The following is a 27714-nucleotide window of genomic DNA, read 5'->3' as shown; positions in this document are numbered from 1 at the left end:
GAAAGAGAGCTTTCCGCCCTCCTTTTTTGATTGTGGAGTCTTTTCCTACTTGTCTCATCACCCACACAATCTGTTCACAGCCCAAACAGACAATCCAGCCAGTCTGTGGAGAGTTCCTAAAACATTTATGTCATGAAAGCAGACAGAATGAACAGGACCTCAAGTCAACAAAGGATGATGGGACATGCAGCAAAAGAGTTCACAAAGGAAAATACAGACAGAGGCCGTGGGCTGAATGAATTTGCCCACAATGGCTAGCACAATGACAGTCCTTAAGGGTATTTGTAAACCTTCTGGTCAATTTACAGCCACCCCTGGGTATTGTTCCAAAGAAAACTCCTTTCCTTTTAGAATGGAAGATTTTAAAAGAGAATATAGACAATCGACAAGTTAGGGAAGCCCAAATCAGTACTGCAGTCTCTCTAGACCTTTAAACCTGAGAAAAACTAAGACAAAGATTCTGGTTCCAGTTCGACCACCTAAGATGATCTAGATAATGCAGATATAACAGCACATTACCTGGCACATGGTAAGTGTTCAATTTATGTCATTTAATATTTTTTATCATATGCTACTGTCTTATTCATGATACTTTCATACATGTACCACTTGACTCCTCAGCTGAAATAGTGCCAACTCATTTGTCTTCAGTGCATTACAAAAAACAAGTGCCTTCATATACATTATCTTACTTAAACCTACAGTTTCTAGTATAGATTACAGGTGAGCTACTAAAAAGCAAGTTAAGGTCTCACAGTAGGAGTGGAAGAGGCCCTGGCTGGGATCTCAACTCTAATTTCACATTCAGCACTCTCTTCACATAACACCACAGAGGAGAAGATTTTTATATTTTCTGTCCCTCTATAGTTCACATGATTTAGTAAAGTGTTAAGAGAAACTTCAGTCATCATCTATGACAAGTTTCCAATCTGTGGATAACCTATAAGACTCAGGATTTAATTTGAGTGCCTTTAACAACAACAACAACAAAAGAAATGGTAGGGGAAAGAAGAGCATATTTGGCTTGGAGGAGAGAGACAGGCCTCTTTGTTTTTAATGTGCCAAAGTAAGAATAATAACAAAAAAGTCAATCTTCTCCCACAACAACTCTAAGTGTTGGTAGAGAAAGGAAAGCATTATCAGATCCTCGTAGCAAAAAAGATAAGGCAAAAGAAGCATTAAGGATTAAGTATATGTCCAAGGAGGCAGATGGAGCTAGAACCAGTACTCTTGATATTCGGCTCATGGATTTGTTTCTATTAAGCTCAATTTTAATTCAGAGCCTTGAATTAGGAGACTCTTGTCTTGAATTATGCACATCTTGCTTCAAATGATTTCTCTATACTTCCAGGCCCAGGTCAAACCCTGATACCTGAACAAAAACTCAGTAAATTTCACCCAGCTTATCCCTTAACAATACATTGTTTTATCTTATTGATCTTGCCTCGTCAATCAAATTTAAGTTCCTCAAAGGCAAAGGCCACAGTGCACTCTTCCTAAAGTCCATGGCTAACCTAGTTCAGGGACTGTAGTAATGAACGTGTGCTGGCTCATTCCTCACTCTCTTTCACAGACTCCCAGATGGCCTGAAGAAGCAACAAGTCAACTTAATATCTACTGAAGTTTCCCAGCCACCCCCAGAAATACTGCTCTGCTTATAGTCATTAAAGCTTCTCCTTTGCCTTCAAGAACCTCATTTCAGCTGCCTGGACACCCTGTTGCCATCCATTTCACACAGACATCCAGCCTAGCAGGAGCATGTGTTGCAACGAGCTTTACTTCAAAGCTGACAGCTGGACCGAGTTCCAGGAATTGCCGAGAATGATCTTTGCCAGCCACTGTTATACCCTACAGTGGTCCCTGCACACACATGCACACACAGACACTTGGACACATGGACACACTACGCTAGTTGGCAGAGTTGTGCCTGACAAAGTTTGGTTCAACACTTGATTTTATTTACTATTTGTTAAAAAAGACCTATGCCATCAAAAATGTCTAAATCCTCCAAATACACCTCTGCAATACAGCGGTAGCCTCCATCAAGATTTATCTTTCCCTAAAATGAAGACATATTAAGTGCATCAGTCTGTTCTCTTAAAGGTGCAAGAGACAGGAAACGTTGCTCAAAGTTCCTGAGCAAAAGTTCAGTCAGTCAGTCAATGATGGAAAACTGAAAAATGTCCATAGACAAAGTAGTCTTCAGGTAATGGCTTGTTTAGAAAATCAATTTGTGTCTCAGATTTCAGTTATTTACAGTTCGTAAATCCTTCCTTAAGTTGTTGTATTCACTTCATTCTCAAGCTTCATTGGAAGGACTCTAGCAGTTGCAGGTCCATTTTCTCTACATTCCAATTTAGTAGGAAAAAGGGAGAAAGCCTCTTCCTGGTTGCTGCCACACAAGTCTCAGAATTCACACTGATTAGACTAACTTAGAGCATGTGTCCACTGCAGCCAGCACTTAGTTTGGTTGTGTTCATTGGAGAAGGAGGTGAAGCTCCTCTTATACCACATAGACTTAGAGTAGGGAAGAATAAGTATTGCAAAGAAAACTCAGGGTCTTGCTACTTCAAGAAATAGGTTGGATGCTGGGCTGCCAAAAACTAACAATTGTCCTTCCCAGTAAGTCCTCCTTCTTCCTCTAATCTCCAACAACTTGCATTACAGGGACGATTAGTTTTGAAAATAGTATACTAAAGGAAAGAAAAAATCTAGGTAAGACACAAAGACTACAAATAGCCAGTGAGCATGTAAAAATGTTTACCCTCATTTGTAATAAAAAAAAAAGTCAATTAAAATAATAAGATACCATGTTTTAATCACAGATTGTAAAAAAAAAATTTTAAACAAAAATAATGCCTAGTACTGGCTAAGATTCAGGGAGATGGACACTCCCAGACCTGACTAATGAAGTATATGATGGCTATCAATTATCTAAAGGACAAGTTGGCAAATAACATCAAAATCTTTAAAAATAGGCATGCCTTTTAAACTAAGATAAATTCACAGTGAAATTGCTAAGGAAATAAAGTCACACATATGAATTTAACTACAAAGAAGGTTCTCCTACTACTGTTTATAATAACACTCCCAAATTGGAAATAACATAAATGTTAGATAATTGGAAATAATTCAATTTAATCAACAATTTAATAGGAGGTAATTTAATTATGGTAAATCTATGAGATATCATGCTGACACTTCCCATGCACACTTATCAGCATACCTTAAATAAGGGAGAAAGGTACACCATGGATGAGTTAATAGAGTTAAGGCAGTGGCCACAGCATCACTCACTAGACAAATCTAGTAAATTTGTTTCATCCTCATCTCCTAGACACTCCCTAACTCCTTATTTAAGATTTACCATAGTGTTCTAAAGACCCAGATTTTGCCTAAGGGAAAGACCAAAACATCCGGGCACCCTTGGTAGGCTAAAATGTGTTATTCCTTCAAAGAGAGATAATTTATATATTTGTTTAATAATTATTTATGGGAACGGTTGAGTGCAGCATGGGAGAAGGTGATGAAGATGGGCTACAGATGGCATTTCCTTGTCCTGAAAGATAGTCCCCCAAAAGTAACACTTGGTTAATATACAATGACTTGTATAACAAATAATTCCATATTAAAAACTAAGCTTTTTTCCAATTCTTCATCCTATCAAGTAGCAATTAATTTTCAAATCCCCAGAGTTCTTCCCACCACTAACAAATCTACTACTTTCCCAATGAAAACTCACCACAAACTCAGTTATTCTCTATCTTGATTTCCATAACTTCAAAATGTAAATGAGAAAGAGAAAGTCGGTGTAGCTCAGTGGTTTGAGTGCTTGCTTCCCATGGACAAGGTCCAGGTTTCAATCCTGGTACCTCTGAAAAAAAAAATGTCCCTGGTGGACTGGGCTATCTCAGGGTATTATTGATAAGATCAAATGAGGTGATAGCTATGAAGGTGCTTTGAAGATGGAGAAAAGGAATACATCAGGAATAGATATCAGGAATATCAATTCATCATCCAGATTTAACACACGTGCAACAAAGCACTCAACAGCCCATGTCATGCCTTTCATTCCTCTATAACTTCCAAAGTTCTTTTTCAGCAGTCATTTTTGAAAACCAGTTGTTTGCCTGCAAATCTACCCCACACTAAAAGAGCAGGTCCCTCTCTACTTTCAAACTGACCAGACAGGGATTATAAAAGCTTGATGTTTCTAGCTGTTGAAATTTAGGTAATTAAATAAGTGGAAATGGGGATAGGGATGCCAAAGATAATCCAAAAAGAAGACGAACAAGTCTCCTATAGACTGGAGTCCTGAAAAGTGGAAAAGGGCATTAGTATGACTAAGGAGAGGTTAATGATTTTCATATTATCTCCTTCAAGTTCTAACAATTAAAATTCCTAAAAGATGTAAACTTCCGAGAATAAGCATTCTATTAGAATAGGTACATAGTGTCAGCTAATAGCTATATATATATTATATAGCCCTACTGATATTTTCCCAAAGGAAAGCACTGCTTAAAAAATGTTGATTTTGTTTTGTTTTTTGGTAGGGCCATGCCTTAGTCTAAAGAAATTTCTGCCTCTAGACTGTGGATTTATATAGTGTTTCTTCTACAGTCTTTTCTCATTTTGAAGAATCGTAAAAGTTTAAATAAAGCATGGATGAAACAATAATTACTACACTAAAGTTCTTTTTTTTTTTTTACACTGAAATTCTTAAATGCCCTCCCTTTTTCAACCCCCATCCCAATTACATCCCTCCATTGAGGATATTTACAATCCTCCATGACACATGCTCTGTACCTTCTTGGTTCAAGGAAAACACACCTACAGCATTTCAAATTAACTACTGACCCTTGCTCTCACACTATAAACAAACCCTTTTCAAAATCTCAATTGCATTGTGTCTACATTGATTAAAGCTTGAAGCCTGGTGACCTCATGTGGTGTTAACTTCTCCCATGCACCAACAGCATTCGCCTTTCTACTCAATTACCCCCTTTGGTGCCAGAGGATTGCTACCCAATGAACATACACAATGGACTTCTGCTTCATTACACTAACCAACAGCAGGATAGAAATAAGCAGAAGAGGAATAAACAAGCTAATTTATCATGAGGACAGAGCAAGCTTTCACCAGTCTCGCCATGGAAAACTTCACTGGTTAACGGGAATATCAATAGTCTAGGGGTGATGTTTATGATCTTACAGATTATAGACAGAACCACAACAGAAACTCAATGATTAAAGAATTTTGCAGATTAGCAGGAGTGAACACATGTACACAAAACGCATGACTCAAAATTCTGGAGTCTTACATAAAACCTACTGAATAATTACTTGGTGAAGCCCAACCTAGGTCTTTGGATAATGTAGACTGACACCCTGGTAATTTGCCTGAAGTGTTCCACCTAACTGTGAGGCCCCTCTTATTGATCTTTGACAAGGTGGTCAGGAGGGACCTAGCCTCTTTGTGAGAGGGATCTGGTTGTCCCTCCTTCATTAGGCACGGCAAGGGCACAACGGCTGCTTGAATTAACAGCTTTGGAGGGCTTCAGTCCCAGTTCCCAGACATTAGCACCATCATCCAGAACAAATTAAAAGTCTCACAGCAATTAAGCAGATTTTGAAAATGAATTTCCCGTGGTTCAATGACTAAACAAGCAATATTGACTTAAGTATTAGAGAGGAGTTTTGGAGGAGGAAAGGAGGACTGCTGAATTTCCAAAATAAACATGCAATTGGTAGAAGCAGCATAAACATAAACTTCTGAGCCTCTGCCAACTTGGCTTTTACATTTCTTTTATGAAAACGTGGAAGTATTTAGTCACAAAAGGTGAAGGAATAAAAAATTAACATAGAATTTTTGTATCAGAATGGCAGATTTCAGGAGGATTTTTAAAAATTCCTTTAGCATCATTATTTCCTTATTAAAAATAAATAAAAATTAGGAAGGGACAAAAATATATCTGTCCCAGTCACTAGAGTTTAAATCAAACAAGAAATATATACCCAAGTCTGGAACCCATCTACCTCTCTCTGAACTAAGTGTAGAACCTTCCATGTCAGCCTCCCAAAGGACCCTTGGGTGATTTACTTCCAGGAACTAATTTCTGGGTTAAAAGAATGAGACTACAGGTAAGGCTCAAGAGTTGAACACCAGCTTCCCACATGGGAGGCCCCCGGTTACATACAGTACCTCCTAAAAGCAAAAAAAAAAAAAAAACAACAACAAGCAAACAAAGGAAAAAAACAACTCAGGGAGCCAATGTGGCTCAGTGGTTGACTGCCAGCTTTTCCATGCAAGGTCCTGGGTTCAACCCCGTCCGGTACCTCAAAAAATAATAATAATAATAAAATAGTACCTAATGTTTCCTACATGTTTACTGTTTGCCAGGCACTGTATTGAGGCCTTTTCAACACATTATCTCATTTAACCCTCACAGCAAAATCAGAAGACAACATCCAGCTTTATGACTCCAAGTTTACCCATTTGAGAGATGAGATAATGTAGGCTCTCAGATTAGATCATTTATCATTTGTTCAAGGCCACTCAGCCAACAAGTGATAGAGCAAGGGTTAGAATCTAGTTTTTCTGACCCCAAATTTCCTGCTTACATTTACAACACCAAACTCCATTTCCGGTATGATTTTATACAGCTGTTAGAGGACTGGATAAGTTCATAACAACAACAAACAGTGCCCTGTTTTAGAGGGAAGGAATTCATGATGACTTAGAAGACTCAGGCTAAGAGGCTAGGAAGAACTCCATCCCCCTTCCTGTGCCTGTTTTCTTTCCATCACCACCTCTCTCTCCCCGAACTCTGTGCCAGCTCTGTGCGCCCTCTCCATTACTCCATCCTCAGCTGGAAAGTTAGGCTAAGAGAACGCCAAGCCCAGCTTTTGTACAGCTTTCTCCTTGTTTTTAGCTTCCTTCCCTTTCAGCTTACACTGCTTCTGAAATCTCGGTTCACCCATCTCCACCTGGCTCACACCCAAGTCAACAGGCCTGGCTCTTGCCCACAGGCACATATTTAGCACAGTACGTTTCAGTACTTTGAAGGAACCTCAAGGTATGTACGGATGAATTAATTCCCACTCCAGATCCACAAGCAGAACACAATGGAATGCAGAGGTGGTTGTTTGTACTTATTATGCTTTCCTGTCAAGGACAGTTATGAAAACTGACATCATAAATACATTACTGATCTCTAAGAACAACGATAAAGAAATCTGGCAAATCCTTACAAGGGAAACTTTAAAAGGTGAGTTTTCCATCTTTAAAAGTTTATAGAAATTAAGTCACTTCAAAATAGACCTCAATGAACATAAGAAACACGTTTACTTCTTAAAGACAATAAAACACAAAATTCCATTATCATTCTAATAGCCAAAATTTGGAAAGGCATGTACTTGTGTGTGTACGTCCTTCTCCTAAGCTTTACCAGTATAGACAACTAGCCACAGCCAATTCTCTTCCTTTATAAACATATAGACTAGACACATTAGTTAGCATTAACAGCAGGCGTAAGTAACAGAAACACTCCACTGGTGATCAGGAACCTCCGTTCAAACCTTATTTTCTCATTGTGCCCCCCTGTGAACCTTAGTTTCCCTTATAATGGGAGACGGTCCCTTTCCAACTCCAAAAATTATACAATTTTGCTAATCTAATCAGTGAGATGACTCCATTCCAAAACACTACAGAGAAGATGATACAATTCTTTAAACTCAAGCGAATAATCTCATTTAAATTATAAAAGAATAACTCAGAATATAATGTTAACAATCTTAGGGCAGACCTTAAGGTTGAAGCATTTTATCTACCATTGCAATGGGTCCAAAATGCAAGGTATTTATCTACTCATTTATTCAACAAATATTATTGTGTACCTGCACTGCACTACTCTGGTTGCCACTGCAGATAAAAGTGAGCAAATTAGACCACTCTTCCTCCCATGTTTCTTATAATCTTACAGGGCTTATATTTTAATCATTATTTCTGTTTATAATTTCTTATAATATACAGCACGATGATCCTAGTTAATGTTTCAGAAGTAGTTAATATTTTATAAGACTTGACTTTCAAAGGTCTTTACCATTTATGTTATGTCTAGGAGGAAAAAAAAAATTTCCCAATGGATGATGACTCCAATTTTGTAATGTAAAACAGAACAACTGGGATTCGCTTTGCAGCATCCATGGATAGAATATTTCTCTTCTATGAAATGAGTGATATCCATTTAAAAATCTTGCCACCTGGGCTTTATGCTATAAGCTGCCATGAAAGGGAGCCTAGCATTTAAAATGAGAAAACATTTAAAATTCAAATTAAACCTTGGTGAAAACTACCAATAACTGAATCAAAAAGAAGTTAATCACTCTAATTTACAAAACATGTGAATGTCATGCTTCTTAGATGGTTAGCTAGCATGGATCAGGCCTAAGAAGAAGGCTTTAAAAAAGTAATTAGTGACAACTCCTACTTCAGGGAAGAGGCTAGCATAGATTGATATTCTCCCATTTAAACCTACAACTTCCCTGTGAACCAGAAATTTTAGATGGGGAAATTGAGGATCACAGCATATAAATGGTTTGTCCAGTTTACAAAGCCAACTTGGAGATTACAAACAGATAACAAACTAGATTATACCCACCCAATCAACCATAAAACCAATGCTATCAGTTAGAAATCTGATCTTTTTGAATGGAAGACTCAGTAAGTCTGTCATAGAGCAGAAGTGTCACATGGAAAACCTTGAGCCAACACCATGTTATTTTGTAGAGCGACTATGTTCTAGGAATCCTATAAGCCTAACTTATCAACAGATCAAAATTACTATAAAAATACTGCTTAGTGGGGTGAGTTATTTTAAAGCGAGATTCAGGGAGAGTTAATAACTTCTCATAGACAGAGTGTTATCTGTACCTAACCTAAATCCTGGTCAGAGATATTGCTGCCTTATATACATACTAATCTTGATTTTGTCCAACTCCCAAAGAGGCTGCTCAACTTCCCCTAAACTGTATTTGCTCTCTTTTTTATAACAGGTTGGGTGGGGAGGGGAGGAAGATAATGGGGGAATTCTTTTGCTGTTAAAAAAAAAAAAGCTAATTGAAAGGTGACCCCAGGGTCTTTTAAATCTTAAAAATATCCAGCCGTCTACAAATTATCCTGTTTCTCTTACGCCACTGAGACGACTCTGCTCTGTTCAGGCATGTTAAAAGAATGGTGCTGGGGATTTAACAGGAGTATGCCAAGGACCTGCAAATTCTGTAAAATCAGTGAAGAGAGGGTTTGCATAAAAGAGTGTTGGAGGCTCCACAGTAGCCTGTCACAGCCAAACCCTACCACCCCTGACAAGTCTAAAGAAGCTGATCCTTTTTAAAATAGAAGTGGGTGTTGTAAAAGAGCAAAGTCTGAGATACAGTCTTTTGAAAGCCTAAGTAGAAAATCTTATCTATATCTTCCCTTAGCCCAGGCATGCAAGGGCTAAACCAGGAGCCTATTTCATACAAGCCAGAACTAGCTACACAGAAGAAAAAAGAAAGGAATGTGAGGACTTGTCTTTTCCACTTTTGACGTATTCTGCTCTCCAGCAAGTTACAACCTAAATGAGAGCAGATAAAATATATAAGAACCAGAGTAAAAGGAACAGGACCTCAAAGAGGCCTGAGCTGCCTTGAAAGAGGGCTGCATTTAACAAAACACGGAACCCAACTCTTTGGTTGCGATCTCCTGAAGGCATCATGTTAAATAGAGACTTAAAAGTCAAGATTCTTTACAGCTAAAGACAGCAAGACAGGCTTCTTGGCAATCAGATAGTGCAGAAAAACTCGACGCTTTGTGACTCTCTGCTCAGCTTCAACAAAGAGAAAGGCAAAAGAGGAAGAGTTGACAGCATAATATTTGAACCTCTGGAATCACAAAAAAAATTGCTTTTCCATCACAAAGGCTGGGGCCCTCAATATTTTAAGCCATATTTTGGCAATATGAATTCTCTGCTGCAATTACCTTCAAAGTGAAGAAATGGTGGAGACTACAGATGAGGAACTTTGTCAGTTATTTTATATATCAGACTGAAAAATAATAGGTCTATATTGCCTTCCCTCGAGCCCACTATAAATTCAGAATTATGCCTGCCACAAACATTCCCAAAAGCACAAAAGCTAGTCACAGATTTTTAGTCAAAGGAAGTCTCAGACTGATGAAGCTAAATGCATGGACTGTCTTTGGATTGGATAGTAAGGACCATATTGAGTTGTGTGTTTGTGTTTTTAAGAGTTTTAAATTTACAAAATTTCCCCAGGCAGGAGGAAGGGAATGTACCACACCCTTAGCAAGCAAGGCAAGAATTTAGTTGTGTGTTTAATTCTGGGGTGTTCTTTAAAATCCACACAGAACAACCTAACGCCGTATATAATTCTGTTGCTCTGCAAGAGATGAGCTAAGAATATTAAGTATACAAAGGCAAGTGGGAAAAGAATTAAAGTTATTGCTATTTTATTTTCAAGTAACAGAAAAGTTAATAGAGCTGTAAGAACCTCAAGTTGGGAATTTTCTGCACATTAACTCTGTGGCCTCAGACAGAAATCAGATGTTCTTCGTGTTCAAGCTCAAAAGAAGATCTATCTTTGGAGCTCTGGCAGGCATTAGAACCTGATTCCAAGCCATGGCTCTGCCTCTGATTGTATGAACTGAATCACTTCCCTTTCCTCGGCTTCTGATTCCTCCTAAAATGAGGTAGGACAAGGTGGTCTCCAAAGCCTTTTCGTCTGTACAATTTAATGCTGATAAGCACCATAACTTCCATTCAGGCCAAATAACACCAAAGTGTATGGATACAGGGGACTCAAATAGCTGCTCTCAGGGAAAGTAATAAAATCGCCCAGCATTAAAGTGGAATCAATTATTATACTAGCCTATAATATAATAATGCAGCCAAAGAGGGCTGATAAATGAAATAACTTCCCTGTAACAATCCCAGAGACCCCAGAATCCTGGGCATTCTTATTCTGGAGGGTGACTTTTAATACATTCCCTCCCTCTGTCGTGCTGCTACTCACTCCTATTTCTCTTAGATGCCAGTGAGTTCCTGTGGCAACTTGTTACAACTGTTGTGCGTTTAGAAAATAACAGAACTTCGTTAAAATTGTGTATAAAGCCAATGTACATACAGAGACCCCAAGTAAAAGCATGAGGGGTTCTCTTGGGAATAAAATGTGTATACTTTAGGAAAACAATTTGGACCTGTCTGCTTATTCACTAGTTCTTGGCAACAATAGTAATATCTAAAGTGTTCAAAAGGCTCATTGAGACACTCGATTATAATATGGGAATTAATCTCAGAAAGCAGGATGACCTCCCTGCACTTTCACACACAAACTGAGTAATGCTTTGGGTCATTCCCATTCCTTCTGCCTCAACTGATCCATAGACTGAAGTCACTGCTATAGCCTGAATCTGAAAGTGTTTGACAAAGTGGTAGTGGCACAAGGAAGAAAAAAGAATGGATAATAAACAGCGCCATGTTTAAGTTCCTATAGATTTAAGACTCAGAAACAGAGAAAGAAAAGCAGGAGAAACGGATAGGAGGTTGAGCAGATGGTTTCAGTCAAAAGTCCTATGGAAATCACATCTCTGGCGGGCTCAATAATGGTGAGGCATGTGGCCTTCAGAGGTTATATCCCAGAGATATTTAACTGTCCATGAGGTAGGAGAACTCTGTTCCACATCACAACTGAGGAGGCAGCAAAGAGCTTTTGTCACCTGTTTGAGATGACTGAGACCACAGATTGCCTACAGAGTCCTAGTCAAGTTTCTCTCCACTACATGAAGCTGCCCTAAGGACAAGAGCTCTTTTTTTGGGGGGGGGAGAGTCAGCCAGGACCAAGGCAGCAGTTAACTAGCTCCCAACTAGTTCTCATGAGCTCAGCCTTATTAACCTGGAGAGCTTGGGAGGGCGGGTAGAGAGGAATGGACCGGGTAAACCATTTACAGATCCATACCTTTTTTCGAAAGAAAAATCATAATGCCCTGCCAAAATAAATATAATAACTTGGCCTCCTTCTTTCAATTACGTCTGCTCTCTTGGAAATTTATAGTTGTGGATAGAGCCTCTGAATTAACTCAGAGAATTAATCAGAAGTTAAAAAAGATCCTATAATTCCTGTGGGCCAGTGAAGAAAGAACACCCCCTTTGCCAGGGAATAGTAATAGAATGAAGGCGTAAGGGGAAAGAGGCCCAGTATTGAAACAGGCATAGTGGATAGAAACAGCAGCTCAGTTTGCGAGAGAGAGGGTAACATTGAAAGTAGGTTTTAGAAATTTAGGCACAAGCTGTGTTCCAAAGAGATGCTCTAATTTCTTTATAAAGGCCTTAGTTTTTCTCATCCACCTTGAATCCACATTTACTCCCTTTGTCACACTCATGCTCCCCTCCCCTCCATTCAGTAACTGCATTGAGGACCTACCATGTCAGACAACATTCAGTGGGACAGTCCTTTTGAAAAGTCTTCAGATACAACTATCAGCCACCCTTTGCTTCTTTCCTCAAGGCTGTTCATTTTAACCTGATTTATCCTGTGTAACAATTTCTTTTGGGGGGAAGTAGGGGTGTGATTTTCTCAGGTTCTACCCTCCCCAGCCAGCACCAGTCAATGTTTACAACGACTAGTATGAGTAGTTAATATATATTAGGAGTTCAGATCCCTGGTTTAGGAAGTAAGCATGTTAGCAGTTAGTAACCATGCAGAGGTGAGAATGCGAGGCTTGGAAAAGGGATAAAAGCAGAAAGTGGGGAGACTAAGCTTTTGTCATCCATTTAATCTGTCTCACTGGACCCATGGACATGGAAAGGTCCACGGACATTGAAGGGACAATGCCCCAGAGGACAGTGGCATTAGGCTTAGGAGTCATTAATGCAGCATGGGCTTCAGTCCCAGCTCTTAGTTACTATTTCTGTAAGCTCAGAAAAGTTCCTTCAACGAGCCTCAGATTCTTCTGAAAATTGGAGAAAGTAACAGTACCTGTTTTTCTGGGTTTTTTTATGAGCCTTAAATAAACCAACACACGTCAAGTGCTTTCCATAGTCACCCAGTAAATCCTCCAAAAGCAATAGATCGTAGTACCAGTAACAATCTGATTATTGCTTTTGCCCCCCTATGAAATAGGGATGGAATGTGAGGGGTACAGGAAGGAGAGATGGTAGTAAAAGGCTAAAGAATATTAGTATCTTTTTCTATTGTAAAATATATGAGACTTCCTTTTCTATAATTTAACAATCCTTTCAGATCAGCCCTATTCTGAAAAGGAACTTTGGAAAAGCTTTTCATCACCAAGTTTGAGAATTTCAATGCCTGGACGGCTCTTCTTCACCTGATTCCCCATCTCTATCAGGGCACTTTCTCTGGGAACCATCAATATCTGGAAGATTGTCTATAAGTCCACCACTATAACATTTAAGAGAAGAAATAAGACCTCAGTAAACACGCACAATCGTATCATGTCTTCTTGCTCCCCCTCCTCCAACATTTTTTAGAGCAGGGGTTCTTAACAAGAGGTCAGTGAGCTTGAATTTAAATTTTTAAAAGTGCTGCGATCTGCATGGGTGAACTGAGAACTGGAGGGGAGGCGACAGGAGCTGAAGAAAGACACACAAAGACAACGACAAGATTAGAGAGGGCCAGGTGGGCCAGGGCTAGCTGATGGCAAAGCCAAGGCCCCCGGCTGGCACCACAAGCTTTATTTAAACCAGTTAACTAGGTCATTGTTCTCAGAGCAGGGGCTATCAGGCATGAAGTTCTTTGAGGAGGGTTTTCTTAGAGTTTCTTCTTATCAGGACATTGCCTCCTTTCTGCTTACTTGTAGGTACTGACGTGGCTGACCACACCCTCACCTCTCTGCACACACTGATCCTCCCTAGCAAAGTGGCTTGAGCCCTGCGCATTATTTCGGGACCCCTACAAAAAGCATTATTTTTGTGGGGACGTGTTGTTGCAAGAGTGATATATTTATTAAATAATACACAGTACAGTGTGGACTTAGTAAGGGGTCTGTGGTTTTCACCTGCCTGGCACAGGGGTCCACGGAACAAAAAAGGTTAAGAACCCCTGTTTCAGAGACTCCACCAGAATGATGGGCTCCAAATCCATCAGCACTTTTTTCCTAAGAACAAAATATACCTACTCCTGGTATCTGCATGGCTACTCCTCAGAGCCTCTCATTTGGAACACCTTTTTATATATGAGTATGTATAAACAAAAATTATCCTTTGGAGAACAGAATTTTCAACTTCCAGTAAGAGGCTTTTCTCTATTGCTTCACCATCATTGCCAATTCACACCCTCTAAAATCCTTTCCAGCTTCAGTTCTCTCCTCCCTTCTTCCTTTGAAAAATTTTGACTTAAAGAACCGTATAATCATGGATGGTGCTTCAGAGGTAATCACCGGACATTGTAAATCCTCACAGGGCCCACTGGATGGAATGGAGGAGAGTATGGGCCATGATGTGGACCATTGACTATGAGGTGCAGAGGTGCCCAAAGATGTACTTACCAAATCCAATGGATGTGTCATGATGATGGGAACGAGTGTTGCTGGGGGGGGGGAGAGGGGGGGTGGGGGGGTGGGGTTGAATGGGACCTCACATATATATTTTTAATGTAGTATTATTACAAAGTCAATAAAAAATAAAAAAATTAAAAAAAAAAAAAAAAAAAAAACCACAATGAGATACCATTTCACACCCTCTTGAATGGCTGCTATTAAAAAAAAAAAAAAACAGAAAAAAAAAAAAAAAAAAAAAGAACCGTATAATCATGTTAAAACCACTAACCAGAGAAAATAAAATTGAGTAATCTTCTGTAAAGTAGCAGAATCTTAAACACTGTATGATTAATGAATTGGGCTACTCAGCCAATTGGATGATTCTTACAGGTAGGGGCTTTGGTTGGAACTTGTAAAGAACTGGTTGGACTGGCATACCCAAACTTCTCAAAGAAGGTGTCCTCCCCTAGCCTTGGCAAGGCACTACTTTGTTAAGTACAGCTGGACTCTGTTTCATTTATCATCATATTTTCTTTTCCCTTGTAATGTTCCCCAGTGATTAAAAATGAGAAATTAGTTGCATTTTTAGTGTTACTCATTATGTCATGCTGCATTCAAACCATTTTTATTTAGACCTAAAAAACAAGGTTTGGGGTGGTAGGGTAGAGGAACACTAGAGGTTGAGAATTCTGGCTCTCATGTCAGATTGAGTTCAATCTTAGCTTTGATTCTTACCAGTTAGATAATTTTTAGCAGTTTTACTAGACCTTTCTGCTCCTGGGTTTACTTCTATGTAAAATGAATACAATAACACCAATTTGATGGGGCTTTTGTATGAATTAAATTAGATGTTGGGAAGCAGTTGTGGCTCAAGCAACTGAACTCCTGCCTACCACATGGGAGGTCCCTGGTTCGGTTCCCAGTGCCTCCTAACAAAGACAGAGAACTGGCATAATGGGCAAGCAGTGCAGGCTGATGCAACGAGATGATGCAACAAGAGACACAAGAAGAAAAAACATAATGAGGTCCTAATAAAGCAGGGATCAGAGGTTACCTGTGCTTCCTAAAGAAGACGGGAAGCTGATGCAACAGGCAGGTGCAGTGAGCTGACACAAAAGGATGATGCAACAAGAGACACAGGAAAGAAAAACATAATGAGAGAGATAACCAAGCAGGGAGCAGAGGTGGCTCAAGCAATTAGGGACCTCCCTCCCACATCGGAGGTCCTGGGTTCAGCTCTCAGTGCCTCCTAAAGAAACAAGGAAGACAGACACAGCAAGTGCAAACAACAAGGGGGTGGGAAGGAATAAATAAATAAATAATTCTTTTTAAAAAAATTAGATGTCAGGTTACACAATACACATTCAATATTACACATTATTCATATTTTAACATTCTAATTTCGATATGAAATATTAATATAATTATCTGATGGTATAATTAGCAAAACTTCTAATTTCACATGTTCTCTCAATCTCAATAATGACAGCTATCTTCATGCTAAGAAAACTCATCTAAAGAAATCTTTTACTTGTGGATCTTGGATTTCTTAATGCTCTTCTAACCTAGTAGATCCAAGTTCCAACTTCCCTCTTTCCTAACCCCCAGTCAGTAATTATGGCCCTAATCTGGGCACACACAGTAGTCTAAGAAATACTTTGCAAATTAGACAAGTAGCACACAAGTGCACTAAATCTAAGGACCTTCATACAATCTCAGCAAATTCTAAATTCTAAATCTCCATTGAAACACTTTTATAAGGAAGAGAAGGTCAGAATACCTTTCTCAGTCTGTATGTATAGAAAATTCTAAAGGCCAAATTTATTTAAAAATGTCAACTAGCTAAAGCAGCAAGAGACTTGAAAACCTCACAAAGCCATGCATAACACTATTATTTCGAAGAAATGTTCCTCATTTTTAGTAGGTTAAAAAGAAAGTTCCAATAGCAGGCTAGACAGGCTGTACCAAAAGAATGATTAGATGAAAGAATGATTAGAGATTATTAATACAAGCATGGTTTTGTTGCAATAACCATGCAGTTTCATTTTATAAAGTTAAATAATGTGACTTGGATTACTAAAAATTTATCTTAAACTTTTGCAAGAAGAATTTGTGAGGTTGCACAGCACTCTTACAAACCACATTAGATACTTCTAGTAGCTAACAAAGAGAAACGACACGGTTTGAGTCAGATATGAAACTTTAGAAAACAGAATCAAAAATAGAAAAATGTGAGCTAACATCAACCAAAAGCTAATTTGGGCTTTTCACTCATCACCAGTGATCTTCAAACTGTACAGAATATAAACAATTGCATGATTAATATATGTTAACATATAATTAGCACCACAGAAAGATTAAAACATAATGCATTGGGGGGCAAACTCATATATACTATGCACAACTGTAATTTTAGTTAATTTCTTAAAATTCTGCAACTCTCCAAGTAAACAACAGTAGCAGAAATAAAACTTACATGAATGAACTATAATCAAGGCCATCAAAAGTTCCCATTTAAATAACTGCAAAATGCTATAAGCTATATAATGAAAAGACAGTTGATAAATCCATAAAATTGAGAAAATTGATTTTATGCATTCTGTGGCCTCCATATTGAAAAAAATTTTAAAAGGCCACTCACGTAAGTGAACTGTTGAAAGAAAGAGAAGAATCTTTCCTAAAGAAATAATTGGTGATTGGCTGGCACTTATTTGGCATCTATCTTTGGGACATTCTCATTTATGGTATACTTAAAACAATGCAGTAATTTTCTATTCATTCAGTCCTAATCTTCGTAAGTTAATAGTTTTAGAAGAGGTGAGAATAGTGACCTGCTTTCTCAACCATTATACCCTCATACATGACTAATTTAAGGCTGAGTAAATTACATATAATGTGCCAGGGATTCAAGTTCATGATTTTAAGTCTGAACTCGTTTCAGGATACATGGTCTCCTTCCCCACCCCCTCAACCATTCCTGCAGGTGCCTCTCCATGAACTAAATCCACTAAACAAGAAATCAATGGAAAATTATTTTTTAAATTTTCTGTAGGCTTACTTTTAAGGAGGATAAAGATTTAAAGATTTATTTTTTATTTATTTCGCACCCCTCCCCCCCTGTTGTCTGCTCTCTGTGTCCATTTGCTGTGTGTTCTTCTGTGTCCACTTGCATTCTTGTCGGTAGCACTGGGAATAATTAACAATTAGGGAAGCGGATGTTGCTCAAGCTATTGAGTTCCTGCCTATGACATGGGAAGTTCCTGGTTCAGTTCCTGGTGCCTCCTAAAGAAGGTAGTGAGCTGGTGCTATGGGCAGGTGTGGCAAGCTGACACAATAAGAGACAGAAGAAGAAAAACATGATAACAGACACAACAAAGCATGGAATGGAGATAGCTCAAGCAGTTAGGTACCTCTCTCCCACATCGGAGGTCCCAGGTTTGGTTCCTGGTGCCTCCTAAAGAAACAAGGAAGATGAACAGACACAGCGGGTGCAAACAGTGAGGTATTGGGGAGAAATAAATCTTTTTTTTAAAAAAGGAAACAATTAGATGCCTGATTTTATAATCAATCAAAAACTTTACAAAAGCATGGCATAAGTCAGTGAATTTTTAAATATCTCAAATTCTACCATATAATATATTGCTTTCCAGAGCCATTTTGCAAAATTCCATTACAGATTTAGCAGTATGATGACATTAAAGAATATTTAAATTAGCTAAGTCAAACCATAATCCCTCCTACTTGTTTAATGTCTAATGTTTAAATTTTCTCCACTAATTCTAGAGGGTTGCAAAAACCCAGCAGTCTCCAATGGGAAAGAAGCCTGCCTATGACCTTTTGAGCTTTTTGAGGAAGAAATATTATATACTGTTTTCTTTGTTAAACTTTATTGACATAAAAATCTTTTTTAAAAAACCTCACCAGTCTCAATATCATATAAAACTCTCTAAGTTTTGAAAGTCATACAATTTTAGAACTGAAAGGAACCTTAAACTCATTAATCTACCAATGTGGAGGTGGAAGCCTGTCTTTTAAGCTAACTTACCCAGTCACTTTCTGGCACATGGTTTGTCATTTGTTTGGGTTTTGTTTTATTATTGTTGTGTGTATATGTGTCCGTACAATCAGGAACTTTGCCATTTAGATCTTCTCCTTCCCAAGCTGACATGTTTACTTTCATCAGGGGTGAAGGACAGTGATTTAGGGGGGAAAAAAAAAAAAAAAAAGCCTATTTTATGGCTGGTTAACAGAGAAAATTTAACTTTCTCACTTGACCTACTGTAAATGTATTAGAAAAACACTTCACAACCTGACTTCTTAAATAGCAGAGGTGTTGAGCAGTGGAGGTTCTCACTGGGAAGAGTGGAGAAGGAGGTTTCTGAACTTTACTTTCAACCTACAAACAGTTCCTTCAACTATTGATTCCTCTTGCCCAAGTGGCTGAAGTACTGATTGATTCTTTGCTCAGTTTCATCTGCTTTCCAGCTTAAGAAAGTCTGGTGAAAAACACATTGCTTACCTTTTGCTGATTTTTCCCCCTACTTCGGGGGCTTGTAACATACCCAAGTTCCTAGATTTGATATGAAGAGCAAAAAGTTACTCTGATAAAGGCTAAGTCACTTTCAAAGTGACTGATCTGCTCAGTCTTCAGACTAGAACTAGGGATGTAGCCTTCTCCACTGAAGAGGGAAAGGAACTAGGCAGTAAATTTATATTAATTACCGTAAAGAATTGTTATACATAGATATTTATCTTTTTCAAGAAAAGTTGGCTCTGAAGCAATCTATTATGGTAAATATAGTTATAGGTAAGACTTCTCACCGACTTTTTGAGGTTGTTATCAAGTTTGGGTTATTAACCAAGTTCTAAGTCAAAACAAACCCCAGCACCTCTTACTCCAGAGGAACCATGTTTGAACTCTTCTGACCCTATAGCACCTCTCACGTCCAGCAGCCATTCACAGGTGTCCACGGACCTTCTCCACAGCATGACAATTCCAGAAATTAATCTAGTTCCTGAAGTGCCCTAAGAAACCTACAATGGATAATGGGCTCTTCGAAGCTAAGAGATCAGCTTTAGAAAAAAGAAACACCAGCAAACACCAGGGAACTCTATAATGGTTCACTGCTTGTGCAAAAACCTCAAAGAGGATGAAGGTCAGACAGGGATAATAGGCCAATTTAATTCTGAAAGCACAAGGTGCAAGAAATTTTAATTATGGTCTGCCACTGAAATCACACAAGATCCAATGGCATCTAGCTGCAACTGCTCATCAAGGGAGACAAGAGGTGTAATTGTAACCGCTGCATAATCACTGTGAGGGCACAGGGAAGGCTTGCCTTCAGCTCCCAGCAGAAGAGGTATTAAGAGCTTCGGAAAAATCAAATACAGGGAAACATGGAGATTGCACGTAGCCAAACAGGAGCTTGCAACACGAAAGCCAAACCGGTCAGGATGTGTGTGTGTGAGTGTCTGTGTCGATGGTGAGGATTCCAAGAAAATAAAGAACAAGGTGTTGAGGACCCGCGCTTAGAAAACTCTGAACCCCTTTCTGCTTTGTGGATACATACACACAACACACAGAAAGAAAGGCAGGATCTCCTCCTGAAATTGTTCTTGGGGAAGCTTCTCGCACTCCTTTGTTTAAGACAATTAACTTGATGTTACAGTGATTTTTCTGTACCAGACACCCTTTAATTTGTTCCTTAAGCCCAAGTCTGGAAACAAAACGCCACGCACACGACTCAAGGTGCCCAAGCCCGTGCAGCTCTCGCCGCGTCGCAGCTCGCGTACCAGCACCGCTCTCCTGCCCACGTCGCGCGGGCTCTCGCAAAGGGACGCCCGGAGAACGTCCCTCAGTGGACTAGCTCCACTCCGCAAAGTTTAGCAAAGCCGCAAAGTAAGGAAGCTGAACCTTGCACCCGCGCTGGCTGCAAAGTTTGCAGTGAAGTTTGTGCCGAGAGCTCCTAAATCTTGGGGGAGGGAGGGAGGGAAAGGGCGATCGCCAGTGTGTGGAGAGGTGGGGAGGATGGATGGAGGTGGAAAAGGAGAGCATGCAGAGGCAGGGAGAGGAAGCGAGTTTTTTCCGAGTGGAAAGTCCGTTCTACAGTCTTCATCATCCAGAAGCCTCTTCGGCTCGGAGCGGCTAAGGAGGTCCTCGCCAGAGGACGTCTTCCAGGGCGGGCACCGCGGCCGGGGCCGGGAGCTGTCAACTGCACCGGGTTGCAGCGTGCGGAGGGAAGCGGGGACTCTAGGTGTTGAGGGAGGACCAGGGGCTTCAGGCGCTCAGGCTCTTAGGGCTCTAAGAAGTGGGGGGAGGGGAGATTCACGAAAGGGCAGGCGGCCAAAAGCAACACCTTTCGGATACGCTTTTCCCCTCCGACCTTTCCAACTTCCCTCGGCGCCAGCCAAAGACTTTCTCCCACCGCGCCCCACCCCATCCCGTCTCCCAGTCCACAGCTCCGACTAGTCTGAGGCCAAGGCGGGAGGGAGGAGCGGGAGCGGAGGGCGCGAAGGTAGGGACTCAAAATGCAAACCCGACCCCCTTAGCAGAGACAACCAAAAGCATTTACACATGCAACGACACAACCCTGTAACCGGCTCCCGCTTGCGCCAGGCGCAGTTCCCCGACTCTTCTGTTGTTCCTAATAAGGTCGATTACGTTGCCCTCCGGGAGCTGATTGGAAGGGAACAGAGAGGAAAAGGGGGGAACGCGGGAAAAAGCAGGGCGGGGGGGGGGGGGGGCAAGGAATCAACTTTGTAACCAAGCGCTTCCTCGTCCGATCCGTCGCCATGCTTAAGATTCCCACCCCCGCCCCCCCTCCTTCCTTTCAAGTGGATACTGAAACTAGGCCAAAACTTTTCCCCCTCCTTTTCTCTTTGCCACTAGACTGGATTGTGCCCTACGGAGCCCCATGGAGCTCTGCTTTCTTAAGCACAATAGCCGGACTAATTAGATCATAGAAGCAAGGCAGTGATACAGTAACAAGTAGTCCAAGAGGCAAAGAGGGAAGGGGCCAGAAAAGAGAGAAAAGGAGAAAAGTTTGCAGCTCTCGCACTTACCAATCAAGCCTCCCACCAGAAAGGCGATGATTTGGAACACGAGCAGAATCCCACCAACAATGCACAGCTTCTTGGTGCTCATGTTTTCTATAATTGCCCCAGCCATTTTTGCGTCCCCCTTTTTCTTTTCTCCTTAAAATAAATGTTTTAGGGTGTGCTTTTTGCTCCCTCCCCTCTCACTCTCCCTCCTCTCTCGCCCTCTCTCCCGGCGTTGCAAAACTTCTGGGGTGCCGGGAGCGCTGCGAGGATGGGACCGGGACGCAAAGAGCCCGCACGGATTTTCCCGGCACAGCCGGCTCGGGCTCCCCCAGTGCCCGGAGCTGTGATTGTGGCCGCTCCGCCGCCTGTGGACGCTTAAAGGAGCAGGGAAGCGAATCACATGACGCCGCCTCCCTCCCTTTCTTCCTCCCTCCCTCCCTCTCGCGCTTCCTTCCTCCCTCCCTCCCTCCCTCTCTTCCTCTCCCCCTTGCCCTCCAGTTCGGAGCTACGGTCGGCGGCGTCCAGCTCCTGGTTCTGGCAGGCACCCTGTCCCGCCAGGAGCTGGTATGATGTGGAGGTGGTTGTTGTGAGTGGGTTCTCCCTACCCCGCCTCTCACAGGTTTCTTTTTCTGTTCTTTAAGTGCGAGATTTAAATCACCCGTGGGTTGCTTCATAAGCGTTTAACTTACACATTGACTTTAGGAAATGGCCCCCACCCCCACCCGCAACTGCTAGCATTCTCTCTAGGAGAAAGGAAGTGAGTTTTGCCTAATAGATGCTTAGGTCCAAGCGCAGAGATGCAGAATCAAGTATTAGCTCGTCTTCCTCCTGCCTGGTCCCAGCCTCAGTAATGGGGCATGTACCCAGTCAGATCCCCCCACTGCGCCCCTTGGGGAACCTGCCCTCCAGCCAAATCAGACCACTGTTCATCACCACATTATCCCCCACCCCAATGGAGTTCTAGAACCTTGACCCTGGCTCTAGCCTTAAAAGGTTCAAAAATCATCTCATTTGCAAAGTCTTTCTAATTTTCCACGCCATCTTCTTGTAATATCTCAGGGAACTGAGCCCCTACGAGCCTGTATTCACATTGTAAGGACTTGTAGGTACACATTGGTCTCCACCAATGAGCTGAAAAAGCCTGGTAGATAGGGACCGAGTTTTAGTCATCTCTGTCCCACCTGTCTCTGCTCCCCCCCCCTCCGCCCCGCCCCCCAACACGATGCCTAACTAAGTTCTAGCTCTAGTAGGCGCTCGGTAAACTTCTGTAGAATAAATAAGTGAATGTGAAAGCAAGCCCACTGTTTGCATTTCAAAAGCCCAAAAGAGACCTTATTTGATTTAGATGGTACACATATTAGGTTGCAATGTTTGTTGTCTCTCTTTGAGGAGGTATTTATACTTCACTTGGGGGTGGGAGTGGTGCTCGTTAGAGATTTCTTGCTCTATTAAGTCTAGATCCTGGGCCTGGTTTTTCATATTTCATAAACTGACCACTTACAGTGTTGCCCAATAGACCACAGAAGTTGTCATGCAGCTTACACTTAATAGAGGTGTTCTCTTCTAGTCTCCAACTAGACTAGATTCTTCTAAAGGACAGGTACCAAATGTGATATATATAAAACTCTCTCTCCTACGTTGTATGGTATGTGAATATATCTAAGTAAAACTGCTGAATAAATAAATAAATGTTCAAGAATAGCCAGAAATAGCAGCTATGTACAGCAGGGAAAGCAGAGATTGAGAAGTGAAGAATTTTCTTGTTTGTCATTTTTTTTCTTTTTATTAATGGAGTAATGAGAATGTTCTAATAAGATTGAAGTGATGGATGCACAACTATGTGATTATACCAAATACCATGGATTGTACACTTTGGATGAACTCTACTCTTTATTAATATGTATCAATAAAATTTATTTGTTTATTTAAAAAGACTATTTCCTTGGCATGTAACAGTTCTTAACATTTCTGGGGGTATAATTGCTATTTATTCCTTTTTTAACTCAACACTTTATCCAACAGTCACTGTGTCCTGTATGTGTTTCATACTTTCTTTTCTAAGCACCAAGGAAATCAAGATGTCAAGATACTTGCTCTTGCCCTGAAGGAGTCCCCCAGTCTAGTTATTTGCTGAATAGTGACTAATCAAATCAGAAGAAGGGGGAACTGTCGTGGACAATAGTGGTCAGAAGTACTTAGCCAGGACCCAAACATAAGATAGACCATTGTGGGAGTCTTTGCCATTTCAGAAACTTACATCTTTCTTCCTCCCTCCCTCCCTTCCTTTCTTCCTTCCTTCCCTCCCTCCCTCCTTCCCTTCTTTTCTTCCTTTCTTATAAGATAATTTGTAGGTTTACAGAAAAAAATCATGTATAAAATATAGTGTTCCTACATACCGTCCTATTATAAATACCTTGCGTTGGTGTGGTGCATTTGTTAGAATTCACGTAAGAACCTTTTTTATACTTGTACTAGTAACTACAGTCCTTCATTTACAATAGGGCCCACTGTTTGTGTGATACAGGCCTATGTTGTTTTTTAAAAAAATTTTTATTCTAGTACATATATACAACCTAATCTGTATGGATTGATGGAAAAGTTTTGGTAATGGATGATAGAGACGGTAGCACAACTTTGGAAACATGATTAGCAGCATTGAATTATATATTTAAATGTGGTTAAAAGGGGAACATTTTATTTTTGTTAGGGGTAGATTTCCAGAGCATTAAAAAAAAAAAAAAAAGGAGTGAGTATGCCCTTCTCACCTCTGCAGCTAGTGAACTCCACATTCTGTTTTCTCATCTCAGCAAGCTGCTGGCTTCCACACATTTGAATAATAATGATGCCTTCGGGTTAGAATTTCTGTTTAGAACCAAAAGATATTTTTAAAGTAAGCTCAATAGGATTCAATATCAAGATTTATTCTCCATTTGATATTACATTTTACTATTTAAGAAAAAAGAGATGGTGTCCCATACATTTCAAGTGTGAATTAGAAATGCCTTGTGCCCATAAGAAATGTCTCATTATGGGATTTTTCCTTTTGGAGAAATGAAAACGTTCTAAAATTGACTGAGATGATGATAGCACAACTCTGTGATGAAAATGAAAGCCACTGAGTGTACGCTTTGAATGGATTATACAAAACATGGAGCTGTATAATGCAGGCATTCCAATGGTGGAAGATGGACTGTGGTTGACAGGACAAATATGAGAATGTTCCCTCATGAACTATAACAAATGTAGAATACTAATATAGGGTGTTAGTAATCGAGTGGGTTGGGGAAAAGACACCAAATGTAAGATATGGGCAATAGTTAGTAATAATATTTTGATTGTGCTCTTTCATAGTTTGTAACAAAATTTTCACAATGATGTAAGGTATTGATGGTGAGGTGATGTATGGGAGCCCTGTATGATGACATGCATGTTTGTTTTATAAATTCACAACTTTTACCATATACTTATTGTTTTTTATGTTGATGTATGAATGATATACTTCAATAAAATTGTATTATTCCCCCTAAAAAATTATATTACTCCCCCTAAAAAATTGTATTACTCTCCCTAAATGCCTTGTCTAGTTGAATTGATTTCTTTGTCTAAGATTAATGAACATCTTGATTCATTTTTCTATCAACTTCTACAATAACCCACATGTTTCACTCTCAAATGCATCTCTTCACAGTAACTCCAACTCATTATGTTCCAGTTTCCTCAAATGGAGATGAAAGGCTTGGAATAAATAATTGGTTCCCCACCAAGGTGATCCTCTATTTTGAAAGAGCATTTATTATAATCAATTCATTTGTTTACCCATTTTAATTAAAAAGAAACATTTCTAATTACTAATCAGTGCTCTAACTTGCATGAGATTACCAGTATTGCAAAATGGAGTTAGGGGGTAGTGGGAAATGTCTATTGAATTCATCACTATGCACTGCTTTAAAAAATTAAATTTTAATATAACAATTTTTTTTTTAAGATTTACTTATCCCCTCTTCCCTGCCCCCCATTGTTTTTGGGCTCACTGTCTGCTTTCTGTGTCCATTTGCTCTGTATTCTTCTGTGTCGGCTTGTCTTCTCCTTAGGTGACACTGAGAACCAATCCTAGGACCTTCCAGAGTGGGAGAGGGGCCCTCGATCTCTTGCACCACCTCAGCTCCCTGGTCTGCTGCATCTCTTATTGCCTTTCCACTGTGTCTCTTTATCTCGCGTCATCTTGCTGTGCCAGGTCTCCGTGTGTGCCAGCTCACTATGTAGGTCAGCTTGCCTTCACCAGGAGGCCCTGGGCATCGAACCCTGGACCTCCCATATGGTAGATGGGAGTCCAATCACTTGAGCCACATCTGATTCCCAATAGGTCTTTTTAAATATTAAAAATAACTGTTAGCCTCTAATTATCAAAGGAGTCAATATAGACCAGTAGAAAAGAGCAGAGTGAGGAAGCTAGATCTAGCATCTTCTCCTTGGCTCCATCTTTTGCTATGTATAGTCAAGGGCTGATACACAGTTACATACTTTGAGGCTCAGTTTCCTCATCTATTAAAAAGTGATAAACATAGTATTTATCTCTTGGCGTTCTTGCAAAATAGAACTGTTATTATCATTATTATTATGGTATTTAGGGACCCTTAAGGGAAATCAACAACTAATATAAAAACTAGTTCAATTGATTGTTGATAATCCTCAGTCCCATCATTTTATCATGTTAGGATTTTTTAAAAAATATGTTTTAGGAGAAGTCTGTGTGGTTTAACTCTACTTGACAAGGGTGCTAAGGCTGCACCCAGTCTCAAAGTCTGAACAAGAGTCAGTGAACTTTACTGAAAAATTCTCTACTAAAACTCTTCCTCACCACTAGGGAAATGCTTTTCTTGGGTGATAAGGTAGTTTGCCCCAAAGACAGGGAGGATCTAAGGGTATGATCCAATGATCCAACTCCTCCAACAGAAACCATTCATCCCAATTCCATTTCAATACACTTCAAATAAAAGATCCTGACTTATCCACTAATTCATTCAAAGCATTTGACATCTAGAAGGTCTTGATGTTCAATGAATATTTATGACTGAATGAATGAATGTTTGAATAAAGGAGTATCAGGTAGACTAACTACAAAATGCCCCCCCCCCCCCACCCCCCACAACTCCCATAAAGCCTTTACTAACTCTGTTCCTACCTGGCACATGTATGCTAGGCTGTTTCTAGCACATATATCCATATATGTGGTGTGTTGCCTCCCCAACTTCCTTGCGAGCGCCTTAGAAACAAGACAAGCGTGACCTGGGCCTTTGTCTCCCTCACGGCCCAGCACAGCTCTTTGCCCGAGGAGGGCTCAGTGCCTACAGCTGAGAAAGCCCCCTGTGGAAGCCAAGGGCAGCATATCATTGTTATTGCACTAAATGGAATGTAGAGTTCTAAAATCATTGAACATACCTCCTTAAACATCCAATTTACTTCTCAGAGAGACCTAACATAAGTAATAATCTCACTCTAAAGCTTTGCATTCTGCTAAATAGCTTTTCTCCATAAAAGGCATCCCTGTGGCTCCCGGTTGTTCCTATTTTCTCATAATCAGTACCTATGAATGTGAGTAGGCACTATGGGTTCACACTCTATTATTTAGTGTCACGTTCACTCAGTGTAAAGAAATATATATATGTATATCTATTTAAATCACATCTTCTTTTAAAATGCTTATTCTTTTTTTTCCTCAAACCAAACCACCCTTCCCTTCTGTCTTTGGGCCTCATTGTCTTATTTTGTATGGAAATTCAAGACCTCTTCTGGCACCTCCTTTGACACACGAACCTTGGGTAGGAACCAATCAAAGCCCAGGGCTCAGAAGACTGACACCTGAACCTGATCTCTAGATGAAATTGTTGAACAAATGCCCTCTACCCCCTTCCTTTTTACACATCAGCACCTACCCTCCAGACTTCCATTTCATCTTTTCTTTTGCATTCCTCATGCATTTAAGATATCAGATGTATTCAATCCCAGTTACAAGTCTTTTTGATATACAAATGAACTTGGAAAAATTTCATTCTTTGAGACTGATGTTTCTCATTTCTTAGAAAAGGGACTGATGGGGCCAAACAGATACCAGCTAGGTTGCA

At 40.2% G+C, this 27714-nt stretch overlaps 1 protein-coding gene across 1 annotated transcript in view; it reads right to left on the bottom strand.

Moving 5' to 3' along the window:
- WLS (Wnt ligand secretion mediator) overlaps positions 1 to 22035 on the bottom strand; it is a 99925-nt gene extending 77890 nt beyond the window's left edge. The window contains exon 1 of the mRNA XM_004483695.4: positions 21614 to 22035. Within this exon, the coding sequence (XP_004483752.1) occupies positions 21614 to 21719 (106 nt within the window). The 5' untranslated portion in view covers positions 21720 to 22035. The remainder of the gene's footprint in view (positions 1 to 21613) is intronic.
- Positions 22036 to 27714: the final 5679 nt, after the last annotated feature.

This window comes from Dasypus novemcinctus, chromosome 9 (assembly GCF_030445035.2).
Source record: "Dasypus novemcinctus isolate mDasNov1 chromosome 9, mDasNov1.1.hap2, whole genome shotgun sequence".
In the NCBI taxonomy this organism is placed as follows: Eukaryota; Metazoa; Chordata; class Mammalia; order Cingulata; family Dasypodidae; genus Dasypus; species Dasypus novemcinctus.
The sequence above is the reverse complement of the archived record's forward strand: the minus strand, read 5'-3'. Positions and strand labels throughout refer to the sequence as shown.